Source organism: Myxocyprinus asiaticus, chromosome 25, assembly GCF_019703515.2.
Source record: "Myxocyprinus asiaticus isolate MX2 ecotype Aquarium Trade chromosome 25, UBuf_Myxa_2, whole genome shotgun sequence".
Classification (NCBI taxonomy): Eukaryota; Metazoa; Chordata; class Actinopteri; order Cypriniformes; family Catostomidae; genus Myxocyprinus; species Myxocyprinus asiaticus.
Window position 1 is genome coordinate 42,829,651 of NC_059368.1, and position 26,253 is coordinate 42,855,903.

The window sequence follows — 26,253 nt, forward strand, 5'->3', positions numbered from 1 at the left end:
CACAAACACACACACACAAATAATACCATGAATTATTTTTATTTATAATTTTATTCAGGAAGCATTATAAAAAAAAAAGTCAATATTTGGTGTGACCACCTTATGCCTTTATAACAGCACCAATTTTCCTGGAGATACTTGCACAATTTTTAAAGGTCATTGGCAGGTAGGTTATTCCAAGCTTCTTGGAAAACTTGCCACAGTTCTGTGTATTTAGGCATCTGTCTCTTCATGTAGTCCCACACTGACTGAACGATGTTGAGATTCGTGCTCTGTGGGGGTCATACCATCTGTTGCAGAACACATTCTATTGTAGTTACAAAACAAACGTTGGGAAATGTAAAATTAATATCTCCTCCTGACACACTACAGCAGAAGATATCAAATTCCCATTAGAATGAGGAAAATTCTAAAATATGCTAATGACTATTAAGTAATACAATAAATATGAAATAATTTATGACAACATACTTTTTTTAAATAAAAACTAAAGCCTTTATAATAGTTTCTGTTTCAGTGCAAATTGTAGAAGAAAATAAAAACACATCTCATTTGCTTTGGAAATTCACATCCAATTAATTGACGCTTCCATTGCGTCAATAATTTGCATTTCCTCAATGTGTGGCTCAGTAATGAGATTTACATTTAGCAAGTTCTATACTTTTGATTTAAATTAGAATTTTAGCAAAAAATAAAAAAATATAGACATTTTATGAGACATTTGGGCAAATCTGGCCTTTTTTTTTTTTTTTTTTTTTTTTTGCAACATGCTTTATTTTACATTCGGCACCCCATAGTATATCAATCAAAGAATGTTTCCAAAGAAGTCTGTACTTTTCTGCTTTTCACAGGACAAAAATGCGTTCACTATGCTTAAGACAATTTGTAATAATTATACACCAAATCACAATTATGTTCCCATTTTAAGGATGTTGAAACACATTATGGATTCTCTAAGACTGACTAATAATTTCCTCATTGTGAGGAAACTAAATAATTTCTGCAATCATGTGCAAACATTCACTTTTGACATCCAGTGTTTCTGATGATTCATATTTGACCTAACAGAAACTAGACTTGATCCATTTGTTCAGGAAGTTTGGCTGCTCTTTCTGAATCTGGAGTCTTCATGAGTCAAGCATCATTGGAGGAAAACATAAAATGCATCATCCCAGCTCTGTTAATAGAGAAACAAATAGTTTTGCATTGATGGGACAAATATTACAAAGTGACTCGCACCCAAGTGTAAATAACACCTGCAGCACAGCGAATATTTATACCCCAATAGTCTGGTGGAACACAGGAAACTACAAAGGTGACAAAGACACTGATGTTGAAATGGAGTGGGTAAAAAACTATATGTAAATATACTTTTACATATAGTCGGGCGACCCGAGTTAAAATCTCTTTTAATTACTTATTTAAATGTAATTTATTTAAATTAAAATAAACAGCAAATATTTAAAAGGGTGAAATAAAGTGCCCAATTTAATTATAACTGAAAGGGTCATCTTGTGCATCAGCTGCACCTTATGCTTTCAGTTGAAATCACGGGTCTGGTGTCTTAAAGGGTTAGTTCACCCAAAAATGAACATTCATCATTTACTCACCCTCATGCCATCCCAGATATGTATGACTTTCATTCTTCTGCAGAACACAAATGAAGATTTTAAGAAGAATAATTCATCGCTGTAGGTCCATACAATGCAAGTGAATGGGTGCCAAAATTTCGGGGCAACATAAAAGTACTTCAGAAGACTCTGGTGGTTAAATCCATGTCTTCTGAAGCGGTGTGATAGGTGTGGGTGAGAAACAGATCAATATTTAATTCCCTTTTCCTTCACTTTCTTCTTCTGTTTTTAGTGATTCACATTCTTCATGCATATCGCCCCCTACTGGACAGGGAGGAGAATATATTACTATATTCTTTATAAAAAAAGGACTTAAATATTGATCTGTTTCACATCTATCATATAGTGTCTGAACACATGGTTTTAACCACTGGAGTCATATGGATTACTTTTATGCTCCCTTTATGTGGATTCTTAAAAATTTTGGCACCCATTCACTTGCATTGTATGGACCGACAGAGCTGAGATATTTCTCTAAAAATCTTTACGTCCCTGGGAATTTGTGCATGCATGGGGAAGAGCCTGGTCTTTTTAGGAAAGGCCCACTCTGTATTTAAAAGGCAGCAGTGATGAGATGCCACTAACCTCAGGTGCACTGTGTCACGCTACCAGTGATGCCCCTCTTCTATATAGTATAAAGCAGGCATATTATTGTACAAATACAAAGTGTATGCTAGTTTTTAAACTAAGGTTCAAACAGCATCTGGCACCATTTACATTGAATGGAACTACAGATCTGAGACATTCTACTTAACATCTTAATTTGTATTCAGCAGAAGAAAATCATAGACATCTGGGATGGCATAAGAGTGAGTAAATGATGAGAAAATTTTCGTTTTTGAGTGAACTGTTCCTTTAATGTGCTTAATTTAAATGTGGACTGATAGTTTGGGGTTTGTCTGGTGTTACCTCACAGACAGCCAGGTATTATAACATGTGAATCTTCAGTGATTAACTCATCAGTCCTGGTATGGTGGACTGCTGTCTGTCTCTATAAAACAAAACACAACACAGGCAGCTGTGTGAAGGCCTGATGTCAAACAATAAAGAAACACATCAAGATCACCTGAAGGAAAAATAAAACATTGCATTGAATTACCCAGGATAAACTCACAGGGGTGTCAAGCATCAAGTTCTGTAAGAAAGACATTAGTGAAAGCTTCTTTTATACAAAACAGACATTTGTTTTGTAGTGGAAAAGTGCTGGAAACCGTATAATTTTTTCCCCCCATTTGCAGACCTGTTATGGGGAGCAAAATGTTTTCTATTGCAAATAATATAATTACAGCATAATAATGTCATTGTAAAAACAAGGTTTAACTAGGTTTGTATTATAAGAATGTGTTTGCAAGGCAGCCTTTATGACATAATCAGGTACCCAAAGGATATTATGACATCATCATGTACTGAAAGGCAATTGTGACGTCATCAGGTCTCCACGAGACATTATGACATCCTTAGATAGCCTAAGGTCATTATGACACCATCAGGTATCCAAAGGCCATTATGACATCATCACTGTCAATTTAGGCAATCTAACAATGTGTCAATAAGAGGTTTTGAAACTTTAATGTTACATCTCAAAAACTATAATGTTGTTAATGATCACGAACAGATGGCATACCTAAGACTGAAATTATCTGCAAAACAAAGATCAACAAATATTGAAAATATTGAAATAAAGATAAAAGGCACAGAATAACATCGAGAAATTAGATACATCTGAAGGGGGTAAGGCCAGAAACATACTATGTACAAGAAGTTGACAAAAGCAGAAGTAAATGCTTGCAATTTCTGTGCAAAAACAAACTGATCATAGTAGGTTGAGTACAGGTCGGGCCAGTGAAATCCGTTTGTATGTTTCTATACTTCTAAAGCAAATACATAGCACATGCCAGTGCAATGATTACACTTTTCTCACTCCTTGCAACATTATACATGTTTAAAGAAAGCAGGATGATTACGACAGTAACCCTGGTTCCCTGAGAGGTGGGAACGAGATGCTTTGTCAGTTGCTGATGCTATTGGAAGTTTCATCTAGGAGTAATGATTTCTGAAGCCCTTTAGAATCACGGCAATTTATTGGCACATAGTGCTTGATGCTTTCTCCCCTGATGCATGTGTCATCGGAAGCATATAAGGTGGACCACAGTGCTATTTAGTCAGGATTTTTGACTGAAGGGAAGAAAGTGCATCTCTTGGATCTCTTGGACAGCGAGAAATCAGTAGTGCGGCCAGAGTCTGCAGCGTCTCGTTCCCTCCTTTCAGGAAACCAGGGTTATAGTCATAATCGTACTATTCCCTTTCATGTCGGTCATTTCGACACTGCATCAGTTGCTGACGCTTTGGGAATTTTATACCATCATGCCGTGCTACTGATCCACATGCACTAGCAATGCCTGCTAGCCAGTATGGTAGTTAAAGGCATTGACAGAACTTCCCCTTCATATTGCTAATATATCTTTTTCTATACATGGAAGTGTTTCACGATTCGTATGTTTTCAACTTCCAGTGTTGTCACTCGCATCGGTGTATACTGATATCATTAACTAATCCAAGCTGTTATGACAGCCAAAACTTGAAAAAGTTGAGCCTGAAATTAGTTGTTACTTCAACTAATACTTAAATGGTTGTTGTTCTCCATCTGGATCACTCTTTTTGGTAGGTTTTACATTGCTTCTCGAGACCAGAAACAGAAAACTGGCAATAAGAATCATCATGTCGTTGCCCAGTGGTTGCTCAGGAAAACTGGGGAAGGAAGAGGGAGGATAAAAACAATAATTTAAGGTTGAGAAGTGGCAGTGAAATTAACCAACCTAGGTAGTGAAGCATCGCAAACTATATCCACTCAAACTGTGGTGAGGAAGACACAAGATGACATATTGCCACTAGCCATCAGGGTAGTAGGACATTAACACTCGATAGAGGCTGATTCAAAATGGCAGAATCCAAAGACCAATAGTCAAGAGACAATGCACTAGCTTGTAAGTTAGTAACATTGAAAAATTAGCCCACCTTTACAGTAAGAACCTGGGAAAAAAAGGGGGAAACCTCCAAGCTGTAAAACCTGGCTAACCAGGTTCTTTGGGGTGGGACGCATTTTTGCGTTTTCAGTATGCGAAAACCCTGCACGACTGACTGGAAAGCTCTCAGAGCTAGGAAGACTGTAAGCAGTTCTAGGTGATTTATGTGCCACGACGCTCACGCACCTGTCCAGGTGAAAGCTGGAAGTCTGTCGTACAGGACTCCCCAACCCTTTTTGGAAGCATGCATTGTGACCCAATTTTCCCAATCCTGTCGAAATGGGTCAGCCGCCTAGTGAACTGAAGCACTGTGCTCAGCACCCATCTGAAAATGCCTGGAAAACCACTGCATGTGTCCACGTAATGGGCCACAGGATACAGAAGCCCACCTATGACCACCGGGTACTGAACCCCACCCTCAGGGAACGGCCATACAACTCTTTTAACATTGGGTATTGGAAATTTTATTGGAAATTGTTGCCTTTTTCCACGCACATATTTGCACCTTGAGCAATTGCAATGGGGCATGAGTGTTTTATTGGAACATGACAATTTTTTGGCATGGAACCAACAACAGAACAAACAGAAAAAGTGTTGTATCCCAGCAACCAGCGGGGAGAGTGAGGGAAACTCTGCGGGGACACGAAGGAGTTGTCCGTGCTTTCTTCAGAACTGGAGCGAACAGGTCCGTGATCTATGGTTCTTGCTTGTTACTAGCACCATCATGCTGGCCTTTCCCAGAAGGAGTCTTTTTGCTGGGATGAGGGTGATTTGGAAGCACAATCTTCCACTTAGGTCAAGGCCACTGGGACCTAACCGCTGGGAGGCGGAGTAGTGGGGACACTGAGTTTAGGGCCTCGGCAAGATGTATTTGTAGGCTTGCGACTTCTTTTTGGCTGCTTAGAATTGCTTGGTGAAAGCACTCATGGTGTCACTGAACAGGCCCTGTTGTGACACTGGAGCATTGGGAAACACAGCTTTGTCCTTGTCACATATCTCTGTCAAATTAAGCCAGAGATGACTCTCCATGGACACCAGGCTGCCCATTGATCTGCCGATGGCTTGGGCAGTGACTTTGGTAGGAGCACTAGGTCAGTGGCATGACACAGCTTCTTAAATTACTTGGGATCCGGGACATTCTCATCCAAATCCTTGAGCAGGTCAGCCTGGTAGGCCTGCAGGACTGCCATGGTGTGCACAGCTGAACTAGCCTGATCAAAGCTCCTTAGCCCTTGCTTAAGAACGCAGATGTAAGTCTGCAAGACTTGGATGGGTGCGTGGGTCTGGTCTTCCAGCCCGGTTCAGAGGAGGTGTGCAGGAGGGCCGCTACTGCCTCTTCCACTGTGGGAATCTCAGAAAACCCTCTGCTAAGCATGGTCAAGTGTTGTAAAGTCTGCGGCTCTAGAACTAGTGTTCACGCGGTGAATGGCACTTTTTTGTGAGCTGATCATGCAACTCGGGGAGGAACAGCAAAACCGATCATCAAGTCAAGAACGCGTGGGTGCACTCTGAGTGGGCCACTCAAGTTAAGCTTGAGTGGCCAACTGAGAGAGGACCTGAGAAATACTAGCAAATTCATCGACTGAGAAAGACCAGGCCTCACCTTCAGACGTTGCGATTGCTATAGCGTCCCCGTCTTGGTCATAACCACAAAACGTGATTGCACCACGTGTGCCGATAGTGTCAGCGCAGGTCGACACAGGTAAACTCAACTTGAGAAGATGCTTTAAATGGAGACGGGGAGGCAAGCAAGGCTTGCACTGGTAACAAATCCTCCTCAAACTCTTCTTGCTCTATATCCCACCCTCTGCACGCCTCCCTTGTGTGGTCCCTCGGGAGCCACAGAAGGAGTATGGTGGGAGGGGAGGGGACTGGCATCATCCTTCAGAAAAAGGCGAGCTGAGAGCGAACCGTCTTGAGTATCGTGTGCTTGCAGTGAACACAATCAGTCTCACCGAGCACAGCCTCTGTGTGAGCTTGGCCTGGGCAAATAACACAGCACTCGTGCCTGTCAAACAGGAGAATATATTGTTCATATGGTGGGAAACATTTGCGAAGCGCTATGTTGAAAAAGATGTTGTTAAGCAAATGGCTCTTTTATGTTCTTTTGTACCGTAAAGATACACACTCAAATCACAATTGCAATTAGCATTATGAAATGCAGTAAATCAAATGATACGCTGTCCTTTGAAGCACAAAAGGAAGCTGAAAATAATCCACTATCTGAGATGTACAAGCTCAACGGCGAAACACAGTGTTGTCTTGTTCGTCGAAGCACCACAGGGAAGTAGAAAACATTCTACCCGCTGTAAGGTTGTGCAGAATCAAATGACGGAGCAAAGATTTGGGTGTCCAGAGTACAAGAGATGATATTGCATCTAAGGGTGTGCACGGATAGTCGACATTCAGTTAACCATTCGGTGCACCATTATTTGAATAACAAAATCACTATTCGGTTATTCTACACGTGCAATAGAGGTCTTCAACCCGACCCAAACTCAACAAGTTCCAACAAACCGTTGTGTTTCTGTCCGGGTTTGGGTCAGTTTTTCAAGTATAGGGTGAGTTAGGGGCTGTTCAAACATGCTTTTGTGCGTGTCTGCACTTTATTTCTATATACCGTTAACACACTGGACGTGTCTTTGATTGTTGCGCTGAATCTCGCTGTTTTTCTTTCGGTGTCAGGTGCAGGATCACTGAATTTTTAGACACCAAGAAAAGTTAAAAAGAACTTTAATTTTTATATACTCATCTCTAAACTTTTTGTTGCTTTCGTTGTGCTGCATCCTGAAGTTGCAAAGAGGACTTCATGTGACTTACACCATGAAACATTATTTCAGGTTGTTTTTCACAGAGCAAAGTTTCAGCGCTTGATTAACAGTAAGACAATGTTTTTTTCCCCTTTTGCTCTGGTGTGCATATTTATGTGCAAGAACTAGACAAGTTCAATGTCATTTGAAGCACCCCAAAGAGGCTATTTAGTGTAAAATCAGCAGTGTAACTTCACGCACATAACAGTACTTGGGTTAGCTGCCTCACGGAAATGTGAACCTGCCTGGGCAGAACGAATAAACAGGAAGTGACAGTTTTACTATTTTTGTTTGACTTTGATGTGATATGTTTTCATTTGAAGATCTATGTATTGTGTTATTTAGGCTCATAGCTCACTATGCACTTTATTTGCTGCTATTTTGAGTAGTGTTTGAGGAAATGTAATTGCAATAAACACTCTTTATTTCCACATCCCAACTCCTGAAGAAAAACCGATTAACTGCTTATGAAACCATGTGGTTAACTGAAAGTTAAAAACAGTAACCATGCACATCCATAATTGTGACCCTGAAGGAGACAATTCTGATCAAATAGCGCTGTGCTTCACCTTATATGCTCATGAACGTCAAGTGCTGTCTGCAAATAAATTATTATGATTCTAAAGGGCTTTAGAGATCGTCACTCCTGGGCAGAGCTTCCCATAGTGTCAGCAACTGACAAAGGTTGAAGTGACCGGCTTGAAAGGGAATTACATTTAGCATGCTAACATGTGCTAATGTTCGTTAGATGTTAATTGAAATAGATTCAGTTATTTTGAGTTATTTTGACATAAAACATTTTTTTTTATAAATTATAATTAAGTTCCAGTTAAATCCTCAGTTAAAATCTGGTGCCAAATGAAATAATTTCAACAAGCTATTTTTTGGAGGAGACAGTTTACACTAATGTCCACTAATGTTGCGCTAACGATAGTGTCCCTTGCGACAATGCTGAGAATGCAATTTATACATGTGTTGCATTATGAAATGTGCTCTGATGGAATGCATGTACTTGAATAGAGCATGTTTATGGTGTAAAGAAGTGTGTTCATATAACAAAATGACATGAAGAATAGACAGAGGAATCAGTAAACAAATTGTTAAAATACCTGCAATTACATTGTCATGAGACTGCTATAATTCCAATTTACTTTGAATAAATCAACCCAAGGCAAGATTTTACATAGCCTAAGTTATATGTCTTCAAAATGTTATAATTTACATGCTTTTTTATCAAATCCCTAATTATGCATTAAGCTCTGTAAACAGCATCTGTAACATGACGTCGATTACAACAGAAAACAATTTAGACTCCTCCGTCAGTTTGTAAAACAGACTTCCATTGTACAATAAGTGCATTACTGTAAATGCAATTTTTATTTGTTTATACAGAAGGATAAGTCCAAATAATTTTCCATTGTAATCGAGGATATGATAACTTAACTTGTATTGTGCCCAGAGCATTTCTTGAAGTGTTAAAGACTTATAAATTTATTACACAAACTTGACTTACAAATTTGCATAACACACTGATTATCCAGATTACCTTGTTGCTCACATTTAAATATCTCGTTTAAATATCTCGTTGTCTTGTTGAGTCTTCAGAGAATTAATTATGTGTACGTACTGTCTATGTGATCTTTGATAAAACAACAAATTATCTAAATGCAAAGATTAAAAAAAAAAAAAAATCTGACAAAAAAGACCTGCTTACACTAGAGTTAGTGTCTTTCTGGTCCGTACACATTTCCTGCACATAGATAACATGAGAGAAATTATGGCATAAAGAAAGGCGAGCGCCCCCGCTAGGCAAACTAGGGAAAGAAAAGGGTCTAGAGGCAGCAAGACCAGTTCTGCACATCTCTCCCCGATAAAGTGCCAGAATTTACCTACAGGACATCTAAAAGGGTCAAGAGACACAGTTAGAACATATACAAAAGGTTTTATTCTTAAAGAGATCTTGCACTGTTAAGGCCAAGGTATGCTTCAGTTGTTCCTGTTGCTGATTGGAACACGCACAGTATGTGTGAAGCAAATTTCGTCATCAGCACAGTCTGCATGGACTGTCTGCGTGCGGCCCAGATTTTCTCAACACCCGGACAGTCCCTCATCTGTGCGCATTGTTACCATATGCGTCTACCCTTGACATTAATGAAAGAGTAGCAATCATAATGTGTATGCGTCGAACATGTTGGTATTCGCTCGCGGTCAACAGAGTATATTGTACTTTAAAAGGCTGAGCGCTCGACTGTCTGTGAGACGACCCAGAACGCGGGAAGAAGTATACCCGAGCCTTTACACAGCAACATCCCAATGTTTACATGTTTCTAAGTCTGGAGTAATTTCCTAAAGGTGAAGGGTGTAATATTTTGGATGTTAAAACACTTTCTCCTCTCCCACCTTAATATGGAGAGACAACCAGAGTATAATTAAGCCATTCGTAGACTTATTCTGTTCACAAGCAGTGTGGCTCTGTGGTTTGTTATAACATTCTCACCAGCCCAACACAACAACATTTCCCAACCAATGGCATGAGTTTGGGGCATGACTCTCTGTTTTTTTAACCCATGGCAGAAGGGGGTGAGTATAAGAAACTTCTTAGAAAGCAATAGTTATTTCTGCAATTCCTTTTGTGACACTAGTAGCACAGAAATTACATACTTCACCTTTAAATAAATTACCACAAAGCACAACCAAAACTACTGAAGTGCTGAAAAATATTGTCCCACTATCATAGTAGTAAACAGGTTTGCCAACATATAGTCAGAAACTTGATTTAGCTAATCTGTTGAAGCTAAAAACTAAAGCAACAGTTGAGAGAATAATTTATATTCAATTATATGATAGAATTTAATTCAGATACTGGGTTAAATTTTAAATCTAACTGTGATTGTTTGCTGAGGTACCTGCAAGCAGCACCATGCCCTGGTAAAATCTCACACTTTCCTCCATTCAGACAGAAATCAGGCTGGACAACACAGAGACTTTGACATGGCAGTCCATTCAGCGTTACGTAGCCGGGCTCACACATACATTGAGCTTCCTTTGTCCACCGGTTCACCACACATTTGGAAAACTCATTGCAGGCAAAAAACTTGCAAGGATCCGCTTCATCAGCTAAAATTAAAGAGCAAATTAAATCTCATTTGTAGCAATTATTGACGTTTTGTGAGTAATGCTATCCAACCATACTGATTCAGTTTGAAATTAACAGAAATGACCAGCAAACCCCTGTGCACCAGAGACTCTTACCTGGTTCTATATCTAAGGAATGGCTATCAATCTTTATGTCCAGACGCTGGGCCGCAGCATCACAGAAGTCCTCCAAGACTCCTTGGACAGCCTGAGTAATGTTATACGGCACAGACTTGGCAAATTTCATCTTGCTGTTGACCACCACGCTTCCATTTCTGAAGTTTAGGATTTCTAACTGCTTAAAGCCTGTTAGGTTGTACTGTAGGTACGGGAGTAGCTGTGCAAAAAGACGAAAAAAGCTTGGTTTATGTATTTGCACCAATTGTAGGACTTAGAAGGGCCTCCCATTAGCCTAAGCACTAATCTCTATACTAATTCTTTAAATACTGAAAGAGGTCTAACACAGATTATCAGGCAGGGCCGGCGCAAGCTATAGGCAGACAAAGAAATTGATCCTGTTTATGTCTCCTGTTCTTAAAAAATAATATGTGAAAATGTATGTAGGATGCAACGATAAACTTACAATAACTGCAGTGTTACATTAATAATAATATTGTATTTATATATCACTTTTCTAGAACCCAAAGTCATGTTACATTGTGATTTATCTTAAATGATTCAACTAAATTATTTTCACATGACCTCAATACATTGCACATTTAATTCAGTGAGTGACTTCCAGTTATCATCTCTGAAGAAAATATGGTCCATTTTGGAGGTTTAATAAAATATTGTTATAATGGGTCATGAATGAGAATGAGATGTTAAGATTGAGGTTGATGTTACTTCTGTTTAATAAGCTCTGAAAAATCAAGAAATGAAGAGCTACAGAATTATGTTACAGGCACCGTAAAATCTCAAAGTGAAGAATCCTTAGATAAAAGATCATGAAAATGTTATCTGACAAAATTAGAATCAACAGTTGCACTCACCAGTTCCACAAATCTGTTTTCCAGTGATCTATATTCTGCTGAGCTCTTATTGAAAAGATCTTCTGAGAACATCACGTTTGTAACACGCAAACTGAAAAACACTACTAGCTCTTTGCCTTTGGTAGCTGTGGTCATTGAGGGAGTTGTCAAGTACTTCAGTGATGGTGCATGTGTTGTCTGCAATGGATGTCCTTCATTTGGAAAAGAATATCCACCATCATAACTCAACAAGTCAATGGTCTCTGTACTTACTACATCCATTTGGTCTAACTCAGTGGCTAGAACTTTTGAATTAATTGAGGGGTCCTCAATTTCCACCTTCTGAACTCTTACAACTTCTAACTCCTTAAGTACAGTGTCCTGGACAACAGGTGATTCCACTCTTTCAGTTGGCGAATCAGAATCCTCTTCCACAGGTGTTGAAGTAATGACAGGTGTATCTATTAAAACTACTTCAAAAGGTCCAAGGTCTGCGGACATAGTTGTCAAGGGAGAATCAGTTGCAAGTGGTAATGATGCAGTCTCCTCCTCAGGTAGTGAAATAGTCTCCTCAATAGGTAATAATGCAGTCACATCCATAGGTACTGAAACATTCTCCTCCATAGGCAGTGAAGCAGTTTCATCCATAGGTAGTGATGCAGTCACTTCCACAAGTAATGATGCAGTCTCCTCCACAGGTAATGATGCAGTCACCTCCACAGGCAGTGAAGCAGTTTCCTCCACAGGTGATTTTGCAGTTTCCACAACAGTTAATGATGGGGTCTCCTCCATAGGTAATAATGCAGTCACCTCCACAGGTAGTGATGCAGTCACCTCCATAGGCAGTGAAGCAGTTTCCTCCACAGGTAATGATGTAGTTTCCTCCATAGGTAGTAATGCAGTCTCCTTCATAGGCAGGGAAGCAGTTTCCTCCACAGGTAATGATGGAGTCTCCTCCATAGGCACTAATGCAGTCTCCTCCATAGGCAGGGAAGCAGTTTCCTCCACAGGTAGTGATGTGGTCTCCTCCATGGGTAGTGATGCAGTCCCTTTCTCATGTTCTATAGGGACATCCTCTGCCTTAGTGTCTTCCTCTAGGAAACCAATATTGAAGGGTTAAAAATTAAATTTGGACTGCAAATAATGGATTTTGTGGATCAATAATATTGCCAAGAAAAATGTTCATATGCTCAGCTCCATTTACCATAGATGACTTCCACATAAAATAACTGCTGTCACATCCCCACTCAGTTTTCCTGTTCGGCATTACCTTTGGCTTTGCACCTCATCCATTCTAAACTCTATCACTATCACATTAATAAGACCCTGCAGTTCTGCAGATCAGATCTGTGACTGGCATCTACTACACACTAAAGGGCCAATAGCATGTAGACACCCCCTTTCCAATGAACATGTTTGGTTATTTAAGCTACACACATTACTAACAAAAGATTACAGCTATTCAATCTCCTAGGCAAACATGTTCAGTAGAATTAGGTGTTCCAAGGACCCCATTGACATGTAAATTAAGCACTGTCATAGGATGCCACCAGTTAAATGAATTAGTGACTCTGGTGTAAAAGACTGGCCTACAGCCCAAAACAAATACTGCAAGCCATTGGCCAACACTGGTGCATCACATCACTAATGTTCTTGTATCTGTATGGGAGCAAAACTCCAGAGCAATGTTCAAGTGAACAGCCTTCTCAGAAAGTGAAAGCTGTTTGGGCAGGATAGAGAGGACCAGCTTCCTATTATTGCCCATAGTTTGGTGTGGTGTTTGGGTACACCTGTGGCCATAAAGTGTAGTGTATATTCCCCTGTAAATTTGTCAAGTTAATTCTAAAAATTTGTTTGACCAAATATTTATATTAAGAAATACACTCTCACCCATCACTATGAGTTCTGGCTCCTTCTTTTTGGCAATAACAAATAGTAAGTCTTCATCTTTCTTCGAGGCTGATTCTATGATAATTTCAGGTAGAGACTCAGTAGGATGAACATCAGTCACAGTCTCTTCTGGTTCTGTGGTCTTGTCCTCTGTAACCATATCTGAAATCTCAGGAAATTCCTCAACCTCAGTTTTGGAGAGTTGGTCCTCAAGGCCAGTGTCTTCCACATGTTCAGGTTTACTAAAGTCTATCCCTGGTTGAACATCATCAACTGGCACAAAGGGCAAATTACCAGTTTCTTCAGGCTGGTAATTGTCCATGTGCTCAACAAGGTAAATTTCTGTTACAGAGGACTCTGGTGGTTTAATCTTAATCATCTCTGCAGGATGTTCTGTTGGTCCTTTAGTAGGTTCAGGGACTTCACTTGCGATCTCCACATCAGAATCATCAATTTTGATGTCTTTTCCATATTCTGTTACCTCAGCAGTTTCTGATACATCAGCCTCTTTCTGAGGTTCCACCACCTCACCCTCTTCTTCTTTAATTTCTATTAAACGAGGTTCCTCTTCAGGTCGTACTTCCTCTACTATGGTTCCTAGTTCTGTTACCTGAACATCCTCCTTTTGTTCCACTTTCACTTCTTTGTCAGTGCTATGTTCCTTAACTTCTACTTTTGATTCTTCTTTAACTACTTTTTTGTCTGGTTTTGCTACCACATCCTTTTCCTCTTGTCCTGCTACCTCATCTTGTTCGCTTGATTTTCCAACCTCATCTTTCTCTGATCCTGCTACCTCAACTGTTCCCTCAGGTTCTAATGTATCATACTCAGCTTGAAGTTCTGTTACAATAGTCACTTCTTCAGGTCTTAATACCTGATCTTCTAAAGCCACAGTTTCTTGCAGTACCTTAGTATCTTCCTCAGATCCAATTACTGCTACAGACTCTATTGTCACAACCTCAGGTATATCAACCTCAGTCTTAGCATTTTCCTCTGGTTCAGTTGTTAATACTTCAGTGTCCTCTTCCTCCCTTACTACTGTCCTAGTGTCTACTGGTTGAATCACATCTAGAATTTCATTAGAATCTGTTACTTCGGTTATTGGATCAATTGGTTCAGTTGAAGGTTGTAAGGTGATGGCAAAGTCAGTAGTGACAGGCAACTTTGGTTCGTCAGACCTTGGACTAAACGTTGTTGCGGTGGTGAACAAAATGTGGGTGGTAGTTACTATGATGTCATCCTCTGGAATTGTGTTGAAATTAAAGTCACTATCTAATGAAGGTTTCTCTGTATTTCCAGGCAGTTCGTCGCTTGGGTATAATGTTGAGACATCATGTGAAGATGATGGAGCCGGATTCTTGTCTTCATCAACAATGACTAATGATTTGCTTTCATCCACACTTGGAGCTTCCTCTACAGGTGGAACAGGTAAAATGTCTATTATGAGCTCGCCAGTTTCACCTTGAATAGTTTCTAGCAGGTGTATGATGACAGCCCCATTTTCAGGTTCAGTTATTGGTTGTGTTGGGTTATGGGTTGTGGTGATGGCTAACTCTGCAGCAGTTGTTTGATCCAAAATTGTATCCAGAGCATTCTGATCAACATCTGATGAAAAATGAACTTCAACCACTGTTTCTTTTGTTGTAAAACTGACGTCATCATATGAGTCTTCATCAAAGGGCTACAAATGAACAGGTGTACAATTATACGTTTGCTTCATACTACTTTTCTGTAATACACATTAAAGGAGGCTATGTGAGTGTTCTGCTCTATATCAGCAAGATAAAGAATAAGTTGCATAGAATAAAAGACTGTGGTACCTTAGCTGTAATGTCTTCAGATACCTCAAAAACAGGCGTTCTGGTTGAGGATTGGTCTTTTCCTGATGAAAGAAAATATGCACCAAACTGACATGGAGTCCATGGACTTGTTTTTTTACTGAAACATGAATAAAAATGCCATTTAGGATTTTTTTACTCCAAATTTTTCAATTACCTGTCTCAAAGGTCAGCGAATCAAGATCAAGAAGAGATGACTTTTCAATCAGTGCTTTAACTATTGTATCCTTCAGACTTGGTCCTGTAGATGAAACCACTGTGCCAGTGTTTAAACTTTCATCAGCAACGTTAAGTACAGTAGTCTCAAAAACCACTGTGTAGACCACTGATATTCCTCCAGCCCTGGAGAAACAGAAGCAATAGACATAGCTTGACAATAGGATGGATGAATGGATGGATGGATGGTTGGAGCCTATACTGCACATCTTTCCTAAATATGGTATCCTCTTAGTACTTTTGCTTTTGTGATCCAATCAAATCAAACATCACATCACACAAATGGACCACAAAGGTGTGAACTAGTTGTAAAACCAAAGGTGGTACATGGAGACTCTGCACATTATACACATTACAACACAATTACCCTTCATATGGTTCTGTCTCACTTGCATGCAAAAAAAGAGAAACAAAGATGGAAATCAAAATCTTCTGAAACAAGAAGTCAGTCTTAGTTAATGTCAACAAACAGCACATGCAATTCAGTGTGAATGCAAATAATTATTTCTCATGCAGCAATACAATTATCAGGTGATCAGGAATTAGTCACTGCTGTTACAATGAACATGATGATAATTCTGATTATTCTTTTTTGAGTAGACCTACCTAATTCTTAACACTTGGACATCCATAAATCCAGGTAGGCCATCCAAAACATGTTGCATCTGCAAAAAAATACATAAAAAAAAAAAAAAATATGCACATGAAGTTGAACATGTTATATGGGCATATGTGTATACTATGGTTGACAACTATCCTGTACTAGCTGGGACGTGAAGACGCACTCCCTGACAGAAGGCTCGAGAGGGACCCCTCAGGAAGTAAAGCTGGCTCTGGCACTAGATGCCCCCAATGGTGTCTATCATGGGCACTGCTGGGCTGGGCTACCAGGGCTTAAGGTATTACCAGTACCTTATAACCATTACTTTGTTTCGAGGTGGACTGATAAAAAACCTGTATGCCCTTGTTCCTTATGTTGTGTAAAGACAGTCAATCAGAATAGAGAAAATTCTTTCCAGTTTTGTGTGCAATATGCAGATAGTCTTTAACCAGACAGTCCAATGTTGTTCAGTGTTTTCCAGAGCAGGGAGTCTCTCCAGGCAGAGTTAAATACTAAAAAAATTAGCATCCTCAAGACTCTGGGACAGATGTCATCAGATCCTGCAGTCTTACCCTGGTAAAGCCTCTTAACCTGCTTTGATTCCTCAAAACATTGCAAAAACATTTAGTTCAGGTTTATTATTTGGTCAAATACCTGATCTTGGAGATGTAGTGATAGGTCATGATACTGAGGTGAATCTTTGTCTCTCAGTATCTCTTGGTACCCAGAGTCCATCAGTGTAACGCTAAACTCTATCACCTGATGAACGGGAGTTTCTGGAACCACGTTCTGAAGGTCCAACTCCTGCAAATGTAGCACAGATACCATTTAAAGAATCACGTAGGTACTGCATCAGGGCTTCCACACACAAAGTTCTGATGTAATGTTTGACAAATAGGAATGCATTTTTAAATGTTTCATGTGGGACAATCTGTTGAAAACAGTGGAAAACAGGGGGAGTGTTTGGGAAAAATTCAGTATTTTTACAGTTCTGTTTGGTGAAGCTAGTGCCAAATTGCACACTTCATAATGCACTATGACAACATCATCAGTCTAGAATCAATCTAGAATATTTTTCTCTCCAAGAACAACCTGATAGACAGTGATCAGTTTGGCTTCAAAAGTGGATACTCTATGGAAACGGCTCTGCTGTCCATTACTGAAGGCTAAGAGGGGCAAGGGCTGCATCCAAATTGTCAGTTCTCATTCTTCTGGATCTGTCTGGTGTTTTCGACACAGTAAACCACCACATTCTACTGTCAACCCTCACGGCAAAAGGCATCACAGGAACCATGCTCTGCTGGTTCGAGTCTTACCTCACAGGAAGATCTTTCAGGGTGTCTTGGAGGGGAGCGGTGTCCAAGTCTCACCAACTAGCTACTGGGGTACCCCGGGGTTCAGTGCTTGGACCCCTCCCCTTCTACATTTACATGTCATCACTGGGATCTGTTATTCAGGCACATGGCTTCTCCTATCATTGCTACGCCGATGCACACAACTCTACCTCTCATTCCAGCCTGACAACTCTATGTTAGCTACTCCAAATCAACCCTGCAAAAACTGAGCTTCTTGTGGTTCCGGTGAGCCCAGTGGTTCATCACAATTTCACCATTCAACTAGACTTGTCAATGATTACACCATCCAGGACAGCCAGAAATCTTGGTGTTGTGTTCGACGATCAGTTGAACTTCTCGGACCACATTACAAGGACTGCCTGATCATGCAGATTTGCTTTGTACAATATTAGGAAGATCAGACACTTCCTCTCTGAGCATGCTACACAACTCCTTGTCCAGGCTCTTGTTTTATCCAGACTGGACTAATGGTCTTCTGGTAAGTCTTCCTGCATGTACAATCAAATCTCTGCAATTGATCTAGAATGCGGCAGCACAATTGGTCTTCAACTAACCCAAGAGAGCGCACGTCATGCCACAAAATCACTTTCCCGGACTTTCACTTCACTTCATGAGCACTTGGCCTCTCCCGAATAATTCACTCTCTACTTCAAAAAAATAAAAGTGTTTCCATTCTTCCTTTGTCTCTCACCTTCCTCACTATGTGTCCTTCTCGAAGAAATGTTTAAACATGTATTACAGCACGTTTTTACCTACTGTCTCCCTTAGGATTAATCGCTTCTATTGTTCTCCTCATTTATAAGTCACTTTGGATAAAAGCATCTGCTAAATGAATGAATGTAAATAAATGTAAATGTAGAATGTCCTCATCCTCATAACTTATGATAATCTTAGTCAACATGATGACCAGAAATCCTTATTCTCATTGACTATTGGCTCTCTGTACAAATGTAAATTGTTGTCCACACATTTACCTGTGAGGCAGTGGAGGTGTGTGTTGTAGTGCTGACAGTAGTAGATTCGGCTGTGGGAACAGAGTCATCTACGGCTGCTTTAGTCAGAACTTCCACTGGACCTAAACAACACAGATTGAGTTAATCATTTTCCCACAATGATAAAAGAACAACATTTAAATGAATAGTTCACCCAAAAATGAAAAATATATCATTATTTACTAGCTCCAACCCATATGACTTTCTTAAGTGAATCACGAGAGCAGTTTAGCATAATGTTAACACTATTTTTTCCATACAATTATAGGGTCCTATGAAATCTGTTCTATTTTTTCCCCAAGTTCCACTTTATTTTTTTTCCCAAATTCCATGTTTTTAATTTTATTTTCTCTGAATTCCAAGTTTTAAAGTTTAATTACATTTTGTTAACAAAAAAACCTGTCTTATCAAATTAATTCATAGAATTTTAATCAAATGAAAACAGAACAATCACTTTCAACATACCATGCATTATTTTTATTAAATGAAGAGCTTCTATATTGATCCTCACAGTGCAATCAAACACCCAAAATTTGAGTTATTTATTTATTTATTTTTATCCATTCATTTTTTTTTGTCAAAATACAGTGCTGCACAGTAGAGCATCACAGTATTAATGAAACCAGTGATGAAACTCTGGCTTGTGAGCTATTGCTTAAATATAATAAAATCATAAATTGATATATTATTATTATTATTATTATTATTATTATTACTACTACTACTACTACTACTACTACTGCTACATTGAATATTACATTATACTATTAAGAAGTGATATATTTCTTTTGCATTTTTTAAATTTCACATGTCTAGTTAAATGGAGCTTTTATTTTGCCGTTTTGGCAGAAAACCGGGTATTATTGACAATTTAACTTCTCACCTGCAGAAAAGCAGTTCATTGGACTTATATGCTTATTAAACCACAAAAGGTTATGATTTAATTACATAAATACATAGCGTACATGTGCTGTGCTTCATAGTGAATAAAGTGCTCTGCTCTTTGTCATAAATACACACACATCACGCATGTGATGTTAATATTGTGGTTAGTGTTTAAGCAGCTGCTTCTCACATTCACTTACTGTTGAAGCACACAGCTCATCCAAACGATAAAGTTAGGACTGTAACCATGGTTCCCTGAAAGGAGGGAATGAAATGCTGCGTCACTTTAAGCTGACGCTATGGGTTATTGCCTGCGGGGGCGTAGCCAATCTCTGAATCTCTTTAAAATCTCACCAATTTTAATTGGCAGATACTGTAGCTTGTCTCCACAGAATATTTGACTGAAGGGTACAAAGTGGCACTCGACTCTTGTAGCAAAGATTCAGTAGCTTCTTACGCAGCATTTCATTCCTTCCTTTCAGGGAACCATGGTTACATTCGTAACCTTATCGTTCCCTTTCTAGTCAGTCATTTCATGCTGCATCAGGGGAATGTATTCCATCACACCGTGCTAATGATTCTCACGTGCAACGATGCCTACTAGCCAAAGGGGTAGCATAAAACACCAACAAAGTCTCCACTTTGTATCACAAGAAGGGATTAGCAAGCCTGAATGGTAATAACCTGCGCCCTGATGGGAGTTGTCAGAATTTTTGGCAGGTAGCCTTTCCTGGGTTTAAGAACGGCTTTTGATAAGCCTGGTCCAAACTCTAAGCAGGAGTCGTTGACCGACAACGTTTGAAGATCCCTGATGCGTTTTACTGAAGCAGCTCAGTCTTTAATGAGAGTGCGTGTAAACGTCCTGGTTACTTTCGTAACCTCCGTTCCCTGATGGAGGGAACGAGACGTTGTGTCGATATAGTGACACTAGGGGTGACTCTTGGGAGCCCTAAACACCTTTGCTTTTTGAAAAAAGGCCAATGGGAATTGGCGAGTGGAATTTGCATGCCACTCCCCTGGACATACGGGTATAAAAGGAGCTGGCATGCAACCACTCATTCAGGTTTTGTGCTGAGGAGCCGAGACAAGGTCCCGGCCATTTCAGCGGGTAGTTCAGTGTTGTGGCAAGAGGGACACAACATCTCGTTCCCTCCATCAGGGAACGGAGGTTACGAAAGTAACCAGGACGTTCCCTATCTGTCACTCACTCGACGTTGTGTCAATGTAGTGACACTAGGGGTCCTTATACAAAACGCCACAACTAGCTGAACTGCCAACTGGACTGGCGGTGCGAGATGGGCAGACCACTGTGTGCCTCGTAGCCAGCGCACCAGGCCGTCACGTAACCTCCCCCAACGCTCTTATGAGCGTCGAACGGTCCTTTGGAACAAGTCGACTGCCCAACAAATAGGGACAGGCTAACCCAGCCGTGGCCTCTTTTCCTCTTTTTTCTCCCCAAAAAGAGTGGAATTTTGTTTACCGGCTGGGGGCCATAAGTGTCTATGTCGGGGGCGGGCTGAGGCGGAGCCGGTGATGTTGTTGCAGGAGGACGCCCTTGGCGATGAGCAGACGGGGTGCGGGGCCTTGAGCCGCGCCAGGACAGGATGTGTTGAATAGCCTCCGTCTGCTGCTTCACCGCCGAGAACTGCTGGGTAAAGTCCTCGATGGTGTCGCCGAACAGGCCAACCTGGGAAATGGGGGCGTCAAGGAACTGTGCCTTGTCGGCCTCTCTCATCTTGACCAGGTTGAGCCAAAGGTGGCGCTCCTGGACAAGCAGGGTGGACAACGCCTGCCCGAGAGACCGCGCCGTGACCTTCATCGCACAGAGAGCGAGGTCGGTCGCCGAGCTCAGTTCCTGCATCAATCCTGGGTCAGAACTACCCTCGTGAAGCTCTTTTAGCACCTTGGCTTGGTGTACCTGCAGGAGAGACAAGGCGTACAGGGCGGAGGTGGCTTGTCCAGCGGCACCGTAGGCCTTAGCCGTCAGAGACAACGTAAACCTACAGGCCCTGGACGGGAGCTTCGGGTGCTCACGCCAGGTGGCGGTGCTCTGAGGGCACAAGTGCACCGTGAGCGCCTTATCCACCTGGGGAATCACCGAATATCCCTTGGCCGCCTCAGGAATGCTTCTCCAGATTGGCAGGAGGCATTCCGCCAGTATGAAGGCGCCTCAGGACCACAATCTTGCACTTTGGGACCTCACTGGGGGCTCTGTCTCCGTCAGTGCAGCGGGCACACTGAGTTTGCAATGGCATTGACCAGAGGAAGAGTGCAAGCGAGTCGGAGGTGCTGCAGAGCCCCCTTGCCTCGGCAAGAGGTGCCTGTAGGCCTGCAACTGCTTCTGCACTGCATGAAACCTTTCGGTGAAGGCACTAATGGCATCACCAAACAGGCCCTGTTGAGACACCGGGGCTTCTAATAGCATGGCTTTTTCCCTCTCACGCATCTCCGATAAATTAAGCCAGAGACGACGCTTTATATAATAGCTTTGTATGAGGAATATTCATCAATATTCATTGAATAAAAACGTAAATTGCCGACATCCCCTGGTTACAGTTCACTTTCACTGTATGGAAAAGAGCAGTGGGAACATCTCCTTTTGTGGGATATGGAAGAAAGAAATTCATATGGTTTTGGAACAACATGATGGTGAGTATATGATGCTAGAATTTTCATTTATGGGTGAACTATTCCTTTAAATGAAGACCAAAAACTATTCACTCGCTACCTTCCATTCCTTGCGTTTCATCTGTTGCTGGCTTTTCAGTTACTTTTCTGTAAGTATAAAATGAATATGTATCATGATATTAAAAAAATACATAGTTCATCATTTTGTTATAGATGGATTGGAGATGGTTTAAGAATACTGTATGTGTTTCAAAGGCAAACTCACCGTTCTAGCAATTTCTCATTATTCAGATTAACCCTCTGTAAAGCAAAAGGAAACTTATCAAACTCAAATCAAAATGTGCTACATTGGTTGTAAATGTACGTTTGAAGTTTAATTTATAAGAACAATGTGTGTTTATTTAATTTTTGTTGCTCTCACTTATAGCTTACTTTTCACACTCTTTTATTTCAACACTTTTGTCAATACAACATCACAACTTCAAGGTGCACCTAGTAAATTTTGTGCTGGTCATTTTGGACGGTATATTGACACATAGCGGTGTGGATGCATGCGTCATGCAAAAGTAAAGTTTGGTTACCAATGGCATTATAAAAATATGTCACAGCCAGCCATTACACATTTTTTTCCTGAGTGAAATTTAGAGATAAAACAGATAGGCTGATCTTATATGGAAAAATACAACAACAAACACACACACACACACATACACAAGATTTGTATTTATTGATGTATTGTATAGTAGTATAGGATTAGTTTACCCTGTAGACCATATCAATATGTTCCTGAGAATTGCTGAAGTTCATAGCAAGATCAGAGATGCACAGTGACTCATGCTGACATGCCTGGACCCATTTCTGATATTCTGAGCTGCTGGGAATTCTGTCTAGAAAGATCCGGAATGCCTCCCACACTGCCTCCTGACAAACTGACAAAAACAAGAAATAAATCATTAAATAAAAAAATGTGCAGGTGATAATTATGGTAAAATACACACAATCTTACTTTGTGGATCTGTTTTGAGTTAAAATCAGGGTGGTGCATCTTTCAGAATTGAATTGAGAATTACTTATAAATTCTTACATTTGAATAGAAATTGATTTGAGGTAGCAAACAGGAAGCAGATTTATTTTCAATCTTAAATAATTCTGTTAAGGAAATAGAATTAAAATAAATTCAACAAAATTCCTATATAACTGCTATAATTGTAGTTTTTCATAAAACATTTAAATGGGCTAGTTTTAGAAGCATTAGATTATCAATGTTAAAAATATTTAAAATAATGTTTGAAATTGTGTGAAAACAATGTTCTGGACATTTTGTTCTGCTGTATAGGAGAATACAAAAAGTTATGATGACTGTGTTAATTGTTTTGACAGTATTGAACTTAGCTAAGAGAGATAAAAACTATTCTACATACAGGGCATATTTAGTCAAAATGAATTAATCTATTGATTATATAGTATACTGAGCTAGAACCACACAAATGTAATATTAATTAGCATGTGTTTCAGAAAATGCATAGTCAAATAATCAAGGTTTTTTTACTGTAAGATGGTGTTTCCATTGGATATAATTTCATCTCCGCAATTATCCTTCATGAAAATAAACATGAATATAACATAATAAATGTAAAGGAAATAAAGACATGGGAAGCCATATACTTAAATCACAGTTCATATTTTGTTCTTGGGGAAAGAATATCAGCACTTGCAAACTACACTCACAGCATTTATGAATTTCTTTGAATTTTACAATTCTACATCATGATTGCTACCCCAATTTAAATTCCCTTCAAATTCAGTATTTTGACATTTAAAGTAATTCTCAATTCAGCTCTGAATAGCATGCAACCCTGATACTAACACAAACATGCAGGACAAAAATTATCCTTCTTAAACATTTTTTTAAAAAGAACATGCGTTACCTCTAAGTGTGTAGTATGCTTTATGGCTTGCTATGACCTCTCTCACCGTCTCCTGTGGACAAACTTTCACCTCTGAGTGGAAGAATTCTGACCTCTTGATTCGATGTCGTTCCATTTCAAATAAAGATCTGACCCCTGAATTCTGCTTTGATGGGTTTGACATGTTTGTTAAGTTGATAGCTTGAAGGGTCTCTAATGGGTTTTCCCTTCTTCCGTCTGAAAATAATAATGCAAAATAAATAAATAAACAATTTAATTGGTAAAAAAAAAAAAAAAAAAAGATAAATAACTTTAAAGAGGTCATTTGTCTTAATTTTGCATACTTCTAATATTTTTCAACAAAATCCCCTTTTTAAAAACCCTCATGGTCTCTCACCCACACAGGCATATACCAATAATTGGATTCAATGCCAACAGACTTGTTTCTGGGCTTGTTCTTTATGGATCTTTGATGTGCAGATTCCATGCATATTTAGAGAAATATTCTTTACTGCATGTAACTTTCACATTTGAGAGAGTATTCATAAAGACAAAACCTTATTATTCTAATCATATGGGCTAAAATCTAAATGCATTTTTCCTCTGAATCTTGGTGCTTCGGAATCAGTCATTGACATGGTTTTCCATTTGTGGCTATAAATATTTTTTAGCAATTTTGAATGTTCTAAAAAACATACTTTTCATACTTGTCTTGCATGTACCGTCATGTATTGATGTGTCTGACAAAGCCATTGGTCATGTATTGTCTATTCACCCTGCTGCAAAAAGTTAAAAAAAAAAAAAATAGTCAAAAGAATTTTCAGTTTGCAGAAATAAGCCAAAACAATTATTGTTTGTGGCCCACAATGATTAATTAATAAAAAAATGTAACTTAAAACGTATGCACATATAGACACCCGAACGTTTTGAGGACTTATCAAATCCGCCTATAGGTGATGTTACAACTAAAAACCAAGCAACATGATCACACAGGAAGTCGGCATGTTGTTTCCGAGAGTTATGCCATTATGCCGACTCACCGACAAGTGGCATCTAATATCAGACATTTTTGCATCAACTCCAGTGTGTTTACCTTCCCTTGTGGCGCAACCGGAAGCGTGTCACGTCAGTGTGAGAGACTCAGGTTAAGATCCCGCATTGAAACCAGGTAGTAATCACATTCACAAGCGCGATTCGGAGGTTGCATTTTTTTCCCTTTAACGTTACATATTTACTCCACTGATAGTTAGGTTTAGGTTTGGGGTGTGGGGATCAATTTATAAAATAAGCATTCCTCCTCACGGTTACATCCTGTACAGCTGAAAACAACTCACTTCACAACTCGTTTCTGGCGCCCCTCAGTGGACATTTCACCTGAAAAAAAGGAGCTCGCATGTACCAATACACCGAACAACAGTTACTGCTTTGGCCACTGGGGGCAGTGTTTCGAATTTCGGTTAGCACAGACCGATTTAACTAAAAGACAAGTCAAACTACTGTTTCTGATTTCACAATGAGATCAGTCTGCAACCAACACAAGTGGTGCAAGTTACAACACAGATTGTTTCATCCAAAACAATTAAAGGTGTGTAATTTCTGCGCCACAAGCGTCATCAAATGGTTTTGAATAGATGTTTTCAAACAGGTTTCCCCTGAACACTCCCCAGTCTGCCACTGTTTGGAAAACTGATAGTCCCTCCCCAAATTTAAGCCATTGGTTGAATCAATGTTGCCATCTCCGGCTGGTCGGGATACTCAAACAAACAAAGCAATGTTTTGATAGTGCCACAGAGTCACATGTATTGTTATTGTCTCTGTATATTTAGCTGGAAAAGGAGAAAGTATTTAAAAATAAATAAATAATAAATAAATACACAATACAAACTTTTGGTTGCTTTCTACTTCACATTGCAAGCTGTTTGGTGCTTAGATGAGATCATATATTGATATCTCTCATTAATTTATAAAAATATTCATGATATGTGTCACAATCAAAGTGTTCTTTCTTTACAGTTTAGAAAAAATAATAGTGTAAATGGATACACAAAGTTAAAGTGACTTTCTTCTTGCCGAAGATCCTTACCTTTGATTCCTGTGACAGGCAGAATAAAGAGCAAAAGTGTGAAGAGACGGCCACATTTCAAAGACATGATGACTTTGAGTCGTACATGTAACCCCATACTGTATTTAGACAGCACAAGACGTTCAGGAGCAAAGTCCTTTTTCTTGGATATATCTGTCAGATGCAGGAAAAACCATTATGGTCCTTGATTTGCTAGATGTCTATTTCATTGTCAAACACTGACACCCCAAAGATCCTAGCCATCTGGCCAGACTGTCAATCACTTACAGAACACAAAGTGAAAAGCGA

General features: G+C 39.7%; 1 protein-coding gene across 2 annotated transcripts; it reads right to left on the reverse strand.

The window, feature by feature from the left end:
• Nucleotides 1-31: 31 nt before the first annotated feature.
• On the reverse strand, nucleotides 32-26,253 carry LOC127415774 (interphotoreceptor matrix proteoglycan 1). 2 transcript variants are annotated; one of them, XM_051654675.1, is made up of 18 exons: nucleotides 25,966-26,253; nucleotides 23,904-24,119; nucleotides 22,738-22,904; nucleotides 22,241-22,275; nucleotides 22,076-22,122; nucleotides 18,445-18,545; nucleotides 16,770-16,919; nucleotides 16,121-16,179; nucleotides 15,882-15,902; nucleotides 15,456-15,640; nucleotides 15,281-15,342; nucleotides 13,461-15,141; nucleotides 11,592-12,664; nucleotides 10,717-10,936; nucleotides 10,371-10,581; nucleotides 9,179-9,364; nucleotides 2,541-2,622; nucleotides 32-1,177 (listed from the first exon to the last, which is right to left on the reverse strand). In XM_051654675.1, the coding sequence occupies exons 1-17, from the start codon at nucleotides 26,060-26,062 to the stop codon at nucleotides 2,583-2,585; spliced, it is 4,551 nt and encodes a 1,516-aa protein (XP_051510635.1). In that variant the 5' UTR covers nucleotides 26,063-26,253; the 3' UTR covers nucleotides 32-1,177; nucleotides 2,541-2,582. The 2 variants fall into 2 exon arrangements, with proteins under 2 accessions (XP_051510635.1, XP_051510636.1); XM_051654676.1 differs by lacking the exon at nucleotides 9,179-9,364.